Below are 11662 nucleotides of genomic sequence, written 5' to 3' on the forward strand. Positions count from 1 at the left end.
GCAGTGTCACTGGCCTTCATATGTGGGATCCGAACCAGGGCCCTCTGGAGTCCCAAGCCAGCTCTTAACCAACATGCCACTAGGCCGGCCCTATAAGAATTATTAATGAAAACAATATAGCAAGTAGCTATACATTGCTTACAGATAGATTTCCACAGATGTTTTGCAGAGTGTTTACATATTTCAGATACTTTTTCTTGTGAATTGTGCATAATTATTCCTGAAACCTAAGCATTTTTGAGATGCACTGGTAGTGATATATTATTCCAATCTTTCCAATAAGCAAAAATTACTCCTTGGCCAGTGCCTAAAAGCAATTCAACCAGAAATACGTGGAATGATCCAGAAGTATTCTGACAATCCAAACTATAAGCAACTTTCTCTCATCATAGTGAGCCAGGAACATTCTAATCTACAGGTATTATTAATAATCATTTATATCCAGAACCTATAGGTTTGAGTTTCTGAGTCTAAGTAATCCAAATGAACCAAAATTGTCTGAAATATTTACTACAATGCTGAATAAACTCTTCAATTTTCCTAAAATCTACATTAAAATCTTTAAGAGAAAGATCACTACATTTAACATGACCAGTTTTAAAGACTCAATCTCAACCATAATTATGAAAGATAATATTGATGATATTTCAGAACCATTTTTGTGGTTCTGATACCTATAAGATAGTCAGATGATTAAAGAATATGCAGCTAAATCTAAATACTTAAAATTAGCTGTAGAAATGTTCTCTACAGTACAATAATTATCAGTAGACGAATTCATATAAATAGCATAGTCATCTTTGAGTATATTATTCCAGTTCTTTTGGCTTTTTCAATCTCAAGTGGGAGTTATATTCACTGGGGAGACTTCACCCAAAGTCTTACCTAGGTAAACAGGACTTAATACTAAATATTATCAATTTAGTCTGAAATTTTTATATCCTTCTTTCTTTTATTCATCCAGTAAGCATTCATTGAAGGCCCAATGTGTTTTCTAGATACTTTTCTAGTCATTAGAGATACAAGATACAAGGATAATACAAGAAATTTCTGCCCTCTTGGAGTTTATATTCTACTTGGAGGAACAAATAACAGACAAATAAATTATTGCATGCATTAAAAATATCAATTGCTATGAAAAAATCAGGTTAAGAGGGTAGGGAGTGACTATCGTATTACATGAGGTTTTCAGGGAAGGATTATCTGGGAAGGTGACATTTGAATAAACACAGAGAAATTTATTTATTAAGATTGGATTGAATACTAAAATATTTTGGAGTCTATTAACTTCCTCAGAGGTTCTTCTACATTTTCATACCAAAATCTGTATGTCAGTGAGCTCAGTGTGGGGATTAGCATGCTGTAAAACATGGAGCATACTTGAATAATTAATTACCCATGAGCTTTTGGAGTTGGGAACACTGTAGAGAAAGGATGATGGTGAGGTGGAAGGCACAGGGGGAGAGGATTCTGTGATGCCCGAGGTAGAAAGTATCTTTAGGACAGTGATGAAAATGGAGGCAAGAAAGTGATGACTGTGAACTTTCTTAATTCATCAGAATTGGCTTAAGTAAAAAATACTATTTGGATGAAGTAAACAGGATCAACAAGGGAAACAATATGTTTATACAAAATATATTAACTATGACAGACTCGTTCTTGGTCCCCTTTGGTAATCCTTCCAGAAATTTACACTAAATCAATATTTTTACCTGATATTCGGAGTCCTCACATTTAACATCACTTCCTAGACTATAATAAAAGTTCATGGGGCCCTTGGGGAGAAAGGAGCAAGAATTTGGCCTGAGCTCAGTCAGAGACAGTGCCTCCAGGCTCTCATGTCTCTTTCTTCCATATTCACACTCAGCTATAGCTCTTCAGAATTCCTTGATAATCTGACATTCTCCCTGCTTAAATGGAATTGAAGAATGTTTTAAAGAATAATTTGCCATGCCAATTTATGAGTCAAGAGATTTCTATTTTATGGTCTGATGTTTACTGTTAAATAAATTTCTCAGGGCTGCTGCAGTAAATGACCACAAATTTGGTTGCATAAAACAGTGGAAATGTATTTCCTCACTGTTCTCAAAACTAAAATCTTGCAATCAAGGTGCTCGCAGGACATGCTCCCTCTGAAGATGCCAGGGGCCAATCTCTTTTTTTTGTATCCTTCAGATTCTTGCAGTTCCTGGCTCCCCTGGCTGGTGGCACCAAAACGCCCATCTCTACCTCCATCTTCACAAAGCCTTCCTCCCTGTGTCTCTGCATCTTTTTTTGTCTCTTAGAAAACACACTCGTTGGATTTGGGGCCCACCCTAATCCAGTATAATCTCATCTCGATCCTTACCTTAACTACATCTGCAAAGATCCTAACTCCCAAATAATGTCCCATTCTGAGCTTCTGGGCAGACATGGATGTTCTGGGGGACACTATTCAACCCAAAACACTTACGTCGCCACTTATGGTTCACAGCTATTTTACTAAACGTTGAAACGAATAGAAATCAAATGATCAAATAACTGGTTTATTACAATAGATTTAAAAATCTGGAGAATTTATTAAGTAACTTGAATCATCATCTCTACTAGCAGCATTGAATAATCCTCCATATAATAAATCAAATTCCTTTTGGAAATACAAATCCTCAACAAAATTGTACTGAGTGATTCACGAATTTTCTAACCATCTCCTTCACATCTTTGTTCCTTAAGCTGTAGATCAGTGGGTTCAGCATGGGAATTACCACTGTATAAAACACAGAACCTACTTTAACTGTGAGCCATGAGTTTTTGGAGTTGGGTACACAATAAAGGGAAAGGACAGTCCCATGGAAAATGGTGATAGTGGTCAGGTGGGAGGCACAAGTGGTAAAGGCTATTTGGCGCCTCCCAGCAGAAGGCATTTTTATGATGGTGACAAAGATGAAAATATAAGTAGTGAGGATGATGACTAGCCTGCTCACCTCATTGATTATGGCGATGACAAAGCAAAGCACTTGGCTGATGTAAGGATCCGAGCAGGAGACGGAAACAATGACAGAGTGGTCGCAGATAAAATTATTTATGATGTTAGACCCACAGAAGGATAACGCCAGGAGAAAATAAGTGAGTGTCAGGGAAGAGACTGTACCCCACATGTAGGGCCCGGCCACTAGCGATGCACAGAGCTTTGGGGACATGACAACCATGTAGAGAAGAGGGTTACACACTGCCACAAATCAGTCATAAGCCATCACCGCCAACATGAATGTTTCCGCCACTGCAAATATACAACCCAAGAAGAATTGCATGACGCATCCTGTGAAGGAGATGGTTCTGTCTTCCACCACCAAGTTCTCCAGAAGTTTGGGGGTAACTGTAGTGCAATAACAGAAATCAACAAAGGACAAGTGACTGAGAGAAAAGTACATGGGTATGGAGTTTGGGATTTATCCTGATTATCATGATCATTCCCAAGTTCCCCAGCACAGAGACCATGTGAATGGTCAGGAATAAGAGGAACAGGGGCACCTAGAGGTCAGAAAATTCCGAGAAGCCCAAGAGAGTGAATGTGGCTCCAATATTCTGATTTCCTTCAGTTGTCAACATGGTAGTTGTTAGAGAAAATCTGAAATAATGATAAAAATAACAGTGATAATGATAATATATTTATATAACATTTACCGTACTGCAAGCATTGTGCTCAAGTGTTGAGATATACTAACTTCAATCTCATCTATGCATTATGAAACAAGTAGCCACATATTTTATAAGAAAACTGAGGCCTATAAAAGAAGGAACTTGTTTGAGGTCACACAGCTTGTTACTAGTAAGCTGGGTTTTCAAGTTGATCCTGAGTGTCGGAATGCGAACTAAGCTTAGGGTAGATAGAAAACTAGTCTGAAGATCTGTGCTTTTTGGTAGCACTAATACAGCAATGAATATGAATTTAGCCCTAAAAGTTAAAAAGGAAGGATCAGGAGAAGTAAAGCATTAGAGGCAATAAGACTTCTATAGCTATGATGTTCAAGCTGAGGATCATAGAAAAGGCATCATTTGTAAGTAACTACCAGAATATTCAAGTTTTGAAAAGTACCAGGTCTGACAATTAAGTTCACGAAATTGTTGCAATGATGTTGCTAAGCTTTTTTGATATCAGAGGGATTATTCATTATGAATTTGTACCAACTGGACAGTTAACCAAGTTTACTATTTGGAAGTGCTGAAAAGGCTGTATGAAAAAGTTAGATGACCTGTACTTTTCGCCAACAATTCATGGCTCTTGTATCACGACAATGCACCAGCTCACACGGCACTGTCTGTGAGGAAGTTTTTAGCCAGGAAACAAATAACTGTATTGGAACACCCTCCCTACTCACCTGATCTGGCCCCCAGTAACTTCTTACTTTACCCGAAGATAAAGGAAATATTGAAAGGAAGACATTTTGATGACATTCAGGACATCAAGGGTAATATGATGACAGCTCTGATGGCCATTCCAGAAAGAGTTCCAAAACTGCTTTGAAGGGTGGAATAGGCACTGGGGTCAGTGCATAGCGTCCCAAGGGGTGTACTTCGAAGGTGACTGTAGTGATATTCGGCAATGAGGTATGTAGCACTTCTTCTAGGATGAGTTCGCAAATTTAATTGTCCAACCTCATAAATGGATATGAAGGAAATATAGCCCTATATATCTTCAAGCTTTCCATGGGTTCCATCCTGATGCTACAATAATTGCCTTAGTGTTCTAAAAAACAATGCAGCAAACTGGTAAAATAACAAGTCTGCATTTCTGACAAGTTGTTCCCTTACTCATCTGTTTTCTATTTAACTGTTTTCTCATTTTAGTGTCACTGATGCTCTCAACATACTCATCTAGACTCCTTGATCATTATCTTTTAACTTTCTATTATATTTTGAATCTGATAACTTTACTAGGCATATTATAACATTAAATACACATAAAGTCTCTTAATTAAGGAGTAACTTGAAGTGTGTCTTCCTCAAGCCTTCCATAGTCTCTAGAGGAAGTTAGAGATTATAGTAATAATCACCAATGGTACATAATCACCCTCAAATTTTCCAGTGATGGGAACATTGCCACTCTAAGTATTATAGAAGGGTTTTGATCAAAGCTACACATGTGATTATCTTATTTTGAGCCATGCAATCTTTGTTGTAATTGTTCAGAAATCGTAATTTGGGGAAAGCAAAAGCATCTTGTATTCACAAGTAGTTTATAACCCCAGAAATATCTTTAATTATTTAACAATGATTTTAATAATAAGTTAGCTAATAACAAGCACATGTCTGAAATATTCAGGTTAATAAAAGACAATTATTACAAATCTCATAAACGATGACACCATTTTAGTTTTGTCTGACTTGGTCAAGGCAGAAAAGAGACTATTATCCCCTTCATAGCTAAATGCTGTTTTTGATGCACAAAAACAATTATTTCCTAAATGGGGGAAAGGAAATCTGCAGGAACGTGAAAAAGAGCTACTGACAGATCAGCTCCATTAAAGAAGCATGGGCTTGGATACATACATTTAAATTCAATTCCAAGCTTTGCCATTTACTGTATGATCTTTTGGTGAACTACTTAAATTTTCTAAGCCTCAATTTCTTTATCAATAAGACTGACTATGATAATACATATGTCATAGATGTGTAACAACTAAATTAGGAAATGATGTTAATACAAGGTCTGACAATTACATTTGCAAACACATCCTAGAAAAAGTGCTACATACATCATTGCTGAATATCACTACGGTCACCTTCGAAGCACTCCCTTTGGGAAGCTATGCACCGATGCCAGCACCTAGTCCACCCTTCAAAGCAATTTTGGAACTCTTTTTCTGGAATGGCCATCAGAGCTGTCATTGCATTACCCTTGATGTCCTGAATGTCATCAAAATGTCTTCCTTTCAATATTTCCTTTATCTTCGGGTAAAGAAAGAAACCATTGGGGGGCAGATCAAGTGAGTAGGGAGGGTGTTCCAATACAGTTATTTGTTTCCTGGCTAAAAACTCCCTCACAGACAGTGCCATGTGAGCACTGTCGTGATGCAAGGGCTTTTTTGGGACCATTTTTGCACACAGCTTTCTCATGCCAGATTATCAATGAAGATTTTCCTGTTTCTGTATCGATGTTCACTTGGTCTGCTATGCTTCTCACAGTCAGCCAACAATTTTGACACACAATTTGACAAATTTTTGCAATGTTTTCATCAGTTCTGCTCATTATTGGCCACCCTGACCTCTCTTCATCAGTGACGCTTTCTCCCTTCTCAGAAAAACGTTTAATTCATTTGTACACTGCCGGTTTCTTCATGGTGTTATCCCCATAAACTTGGAGAAACATGTCCCTGATTTCATTTCCACTCTTGCCAAGTTTCACAAAAAATTTAATGTTTGCATGTTGCTGTAATTCAAACTCAGACATTCTCCCAACAGCACACAAAAACTCACAACAACAGTAAACAATATAACTTGGATTCTGGATTTTTCACTTAACATAAAATTATTATTGTCCTTGGAAATACTGATTCACTTCATTAAAACTAATTTGTGTTTTCTTCCAAATATGGGCAATCTCCTTTTCCAAGCTTATAAGAATACAATTGAATAATATAGTTTCTTTGTGTCCATACCTTCTTAAAAATGACAAGGGTATTTTGGAAGCCTGTTTAACTTTCCAAAAACCACGGGGTGCCAACCAACCCATAGGTTTCACTACACCCAAATAACGCCCCATTTGATCCACTTATGCTTCCCCTGGTCCCCTGATAACCTGAGTTATCCTTGCAGACTCTCTACCGGGAAGCCCTGGCACAACAGAGACCTTTTACCACACGGCATAGGATTATTTATTGTAGATGGCATGGCTTTGCTCCAGAATCCTAGGGTCCTGTGCTGTTATTCTTCCACTGGGATTGGCTTCAGTTCCACATTACATCTGCTTTCCTGCGCTGACACCTCTGCACCCTGGACCAGCGGTGAAGCCAATTTCTATACCAGAGTCACTCACAGCCGACAGCCTTCTGTGTCACCTGGTATATGAGTTTTCTTTGTTACCATAACAAATTACCACCTACCCAGTGACTTAAACTAATCCACATTTTTATATCATAGTCCCACAGAAATTTTATGGTGTTTAGGAGAAAATAACCTGACTAGAGTATTGAGACCTTCCACAAAAGCTTGACCATCTCCATCTCATGATGTTTGTCCAGCTATTAAGTTGCAGAAGAAAGAGCAAAACTCATACTTCAGAAGAGTGGAATTCAATCAGTTATATCAGCCTTTCAGATCTGAGGGAAACGCATACCTGTCAGGCCTCAATCAAAACCCCAACTACACAGGAACAGGGATTCCTCATAGGATGGCTGAGTCTTAGGAAAACATTTTCCCTCCAGCCTGATGATGTTAATGGCTTCTTCACCAATTTCTGGATGGCATCTTCTCCCCCTTTTATTCCAACAGTCCTTCTTGTACTTTTATGACAGATTACTTTTTTAAGTTCCTCTGTTTAAAAACCAAGAGTGGTCTTTATCTTGTCCTGATCAGACATTGATTCATGTATACAGGGCCTGTCTTTTCTAAGAATTAATAGTGATTGGAAAACCATTCTTTTATGAAAACCCCCACCTTGAATCTCAATGGGACAATTACATGGGAGGACGTTTATACCTCATCTGTATAATTCTCAAAGGCTTGGTGATATAGATAAATGAGAAGGTCATCCAAGGCACAATGCAAAAGATTTACACACATTAACAAGTATATATACACATATACAAAATGTTATATGTGATTATATATACATACATGTGTGTAGATATGTCAATTTCCCTATGTTAAAGTAACACAGGGTTGTCATACCTTTTCTGTCATCTTTCTGTTTATCAATGATAGGTCTATAGCAACAGCTCTTCATGGAAGAAAATCCACCTCTTTTAAGAAACTACTTTTTAAAGGAACAGAATCAAAAAAGTTCATAAAAGGCCAAAACATCCCACTCACCACATTCCCTACTTTTCCACCTTCCCTATATTATTGCATATACCAGACAGAACATTTTCATATGTTCTCCTAAGTTAAAATATCTGATTTCATTTCTCATGGGTGAATACCTAAAACAGAAATGGTGAAGTGTATTGGAAGTGTTTGTGTAACTACTCCCAAACAGTTATCAATCACTTTACCGTTTACTTTCATCTAAAACACATGATCATTCCACTTGCTCCACATTTTCACCAACACTTGGTATTTAAGTCTTATTAATTTTAGCAATTCTAATGGGTATGCATTAGTATCACACTGTAGTTTTAATAAGAATTTCACTGATGAGTAATGATGCTTAGTATCTTTTCATGTGTTTATATGGTTTGCCAAGTGTCCACTCAAATTATTTCGCCATTCTTTTGCTAGATTGTCTTAACTGTTTTGAGCATAAAGAATTCTTTATCTGTTTTACACATCAATTCTTTGCCAAATATACATATTGCAAATATTTACTCACATACTGTGACATATATTTTCATTTTCTTAACGGTGTCTTTCATTATTAAAAAACTTTTACCATAGTTTTTAATGTCGATGAAATTCCTTTTATCAATTTTTTGATAGTCCATCCTTTTTGTGTTTTATCTAAGTACTTCCCACCCTAAGTTTCAAAAGATTTTCCTATGTTTTAAACTAAAATTCTGTAGCTTTAATTTGTATGCTTAGATCTAGGATCGATATCAAACAATTCAAGTTGTATATGGTATGAGGTAAAAACGAAGGCTCATCTATCCATATGCATACTCAATTATCTCAACATTGCTGAAAATTACCCTTTTTTCATTAAATCTTAATTACACGTTTATTGACATTTAAATGACCATGTGCCTGGACCCGTTTTGAGACTCTACTGCTCTAACATCCCACTGCCTTTTTGAATTTTTTGAATAATATAAGATATAAATTTAGGGAAAGCAGAACAATACTTTATTTAATTTTGTTTGCTAGTCAGCAGGCTATAATTTTTATGAATAAAAGTCAACTTCTGCCGTTCAATACAAAAACAGCAAAATGTTGGTTGCTGTCCAGGGCCTAGGAACCTGAAGCGTTTGTTAAAGCCGAGTCTGGAGTATGAGCTGCCTGATCGCAATCCTAAGGTCTAAGGAACCATTCTAGACCTGCACATGTTTGATGAACTTGGAGTTAATTTTACTTTGCAGAGACACATACAAAATTACACTACATGGTAATATATCTAAAAATAATTTACAAATATTGCAGTATATGGTCCATGAGTTTTAATATTTTTAATTTTGGTTTACATGGGGTTTCAAGTTACTTCACTAAAAATGAATGTATACAAAAATCAATTATCATGAAATGTGCTGCCATGTATGAACTAATAACCTATTGACCAAATGATTTGAATCATCAAGAGTTGAACGACCTGCAGCATTATTTTATTTCAATTAATTTGGAAATAAAATAATGACTCTAACAATATATTGACCGACAACGACATTTTGTGACAACTAATTTTCCTAATGTGTCTTTCACATCTTTGTTCCTAAGACTGTAGATCAAGGGGTTCAGCATGGGAATTACCACTGTGTAAAACACACAAGCCACTTTAACTATGAGCCAAGACGCCTTAGGACTAGAGCTACAGTAAAGGAAAAGGATGGTTCCATGGAAGATGGTGATAGCTGTCAGGTGGGAGGCACAGGTGGAGAAGGTTTTCTGGCGCCCACTTGCAGAAGGCATCCTCATAACAGTGATAAAAATGAAAATATAGGATGTCAGAATAATCATCAGGCTGCTCACCTCATTGAATATGGCAATAATGAAACACAGCATCTGGCTGATAGAGGGGTCCGAGCAGGAGACAGAAACAATTACAGAGTGGTCACAGATAAAATTATTTATGACACTAGAGTCACAGTAGGATAACTGAAGAAGAAAATATGTGAGTGTCAGGGCACACGCTGTACCCCATGAGTAAGACCCAGCCACCAGCAGAGCACACAGTCTCTGAGACATAGCGGTGGTATAGAGCAGAGGGTTGCAGACTGCCACAAAACGATCATAGGCCATTGCTGCTAACATGAAAGTTTCTGCTACTCCAAATATGCAAGCGAAACAAAACTGCATAATGCAACCAGAGAAAGAGATGGCTCTGTCCTCCAGGATCAAGTTCTCCAAAAGTTTAGGTGTAACTGTGGTGGAATAACAGAAATCTACAAAGGACAAGTGACTAAGGAAAAAGTACATGGTGGTGTGGAGTTTAGGATTGACCTTGATGATGATTATCATGCCCACATTTCCCACTGCAGTAACTGTGTAGACAAACAGGAAAGCCAGGAAGAGTGGAACCTGGAGTTCTGGATATTCTGAAAAACCCAGGAGAACAAAAGTGGGTATGATACTTCGGTTTCCTTCAGATAACATCATGATTTCTGTTGAATAAAGAGCCAAAAGTTATTCCTGAGAAGCAGAACTGATTAGAAAAGAGAAACAGAGAGAAGAAAGGCTTTTGCATTCTTGTGAAGTTGATAAAGAACTGATTCTCAAAGGTCCTCAAACCACCAGCGGAACAATTAGGGATGCAAATTCTCTAGCCCCATAACCAACCTCCTGAATCAAAAACCCTGGGATGAGGCCCCTCAATCTGGGGATTTAACCAGCTCTCCAGGTGAGTTTGATGCATGCCAAATGGTGAGAACCACTGGTTTAGAAAATACATAGTTAACCACTGTGTTTTTCAAAATCCAGCCCTTGTTAGTGTTATTAATGTAGAGCTGAAATAAAAATGTAGGCCACACAAAGAATCGTAAAAAACAGAAGCAAGACAAGTGGAACAGAAGCACAGTGTACCTTGTCATGGTCCTAAGAATTACTCTAAGGATCCGGAGACTGCTTGGCATTGCACACAATGCCATGTAAATCTTAGTATTAATTGTTTTTACATTTTCAAGCTTTTCTAGGCATATACAGAAGTAAATGCCCATTGAATGTATAAGTTGAAATAATTTTTTTTCCTTCTTTTCTTGTATTATTAGTTTCATGTGTACAAAACAATGCAATAGTTATACATTTCACCCCTCACAAAGTGATAAACCCCCCCAATCTATTGCCCCTTGATGTCTTATGTATCTATTAAAATTCTATTGACTCTATTTCCTATACTATACTCCAGATCTCGTGACTATATATATTAAATTATAGTTAACATACAATATTATTCAGCTTCAGGTGTACAGTGCAGTGGTCAAGCCTCTACACCATCCATGAAGTGGTCTCCCTAAGAAGACATGTGCCCATCTGACACCCTACACGGCAATCTTGAGAAATAAGAACAAATTTGGTGTTATCATGCTACCTGACATCAAATCATACTATGAAGCTATAGTAATCAAAGCAGTATGGTACTGGCATAAAACAGACACATAGGTCAATGGAACAGAATAGAGAGCCCAGAAATAAATGCATTCATATGTGTTCATTTAATCTATGACAATGGAAGCAAGAATTTACATTGGGGAAAAGATAGTCTATTTAATAATGGTGCTGGAAAAATTGGACTGACACGTGCAAAAATATGAAACTGGACCACCGCTTTATGCCATATATGAGTTGAAATAAATTTTAAAATGTATCTTGTCCCTGCTTT

The 11662-nt window shown here is 37.2% G+C and overlaps 1 protein-coding gene and 1 pseudogene across 1 annotated transcript; both read right to left on the reverse strand.

The window, feature by feature from the left end:
* Positions 1 to 2645: 2645 nt before the first annotated feature.
* On the reverse strand, positions 2646 to 3588 carry LOC109378014 (olfactory receptor 5D13-like; annotated as a pseudogene).
* Positions 3589 to 9486: 5898 nt separating this feature from the next.
* On the reverse strand, positions 9487 to 10443 carry LOC109378015 (olfactory receptor 5D13-like). The gene has a single exon (XM_019634475.1). It carries the CDS (start codon positions 10441 to 10443, stop codon positions 9487 to 9489), a length of 957 nt encoding a protein of 318 aa, XP_019490020.1.
* Between the last annotated feature and the right edge of the window lie 1219 nt (positions 10444 to 11662).

Source organism: Hipposideros armiger, unplaced genomic scaffold (genome assembly GCF_001890085.2).
Source record: "Hipposideros armiger isolate ML-2016 unplaced genomic scaffold, ASM189008v1 scaffold_1696, whole genome shotgun sequence".
NCBI lineage: Eukaryota > Metazoa > Chordata > Mammalia > Chiroptera > Hipposideridae > Hipposideros > Hipposideros armiger.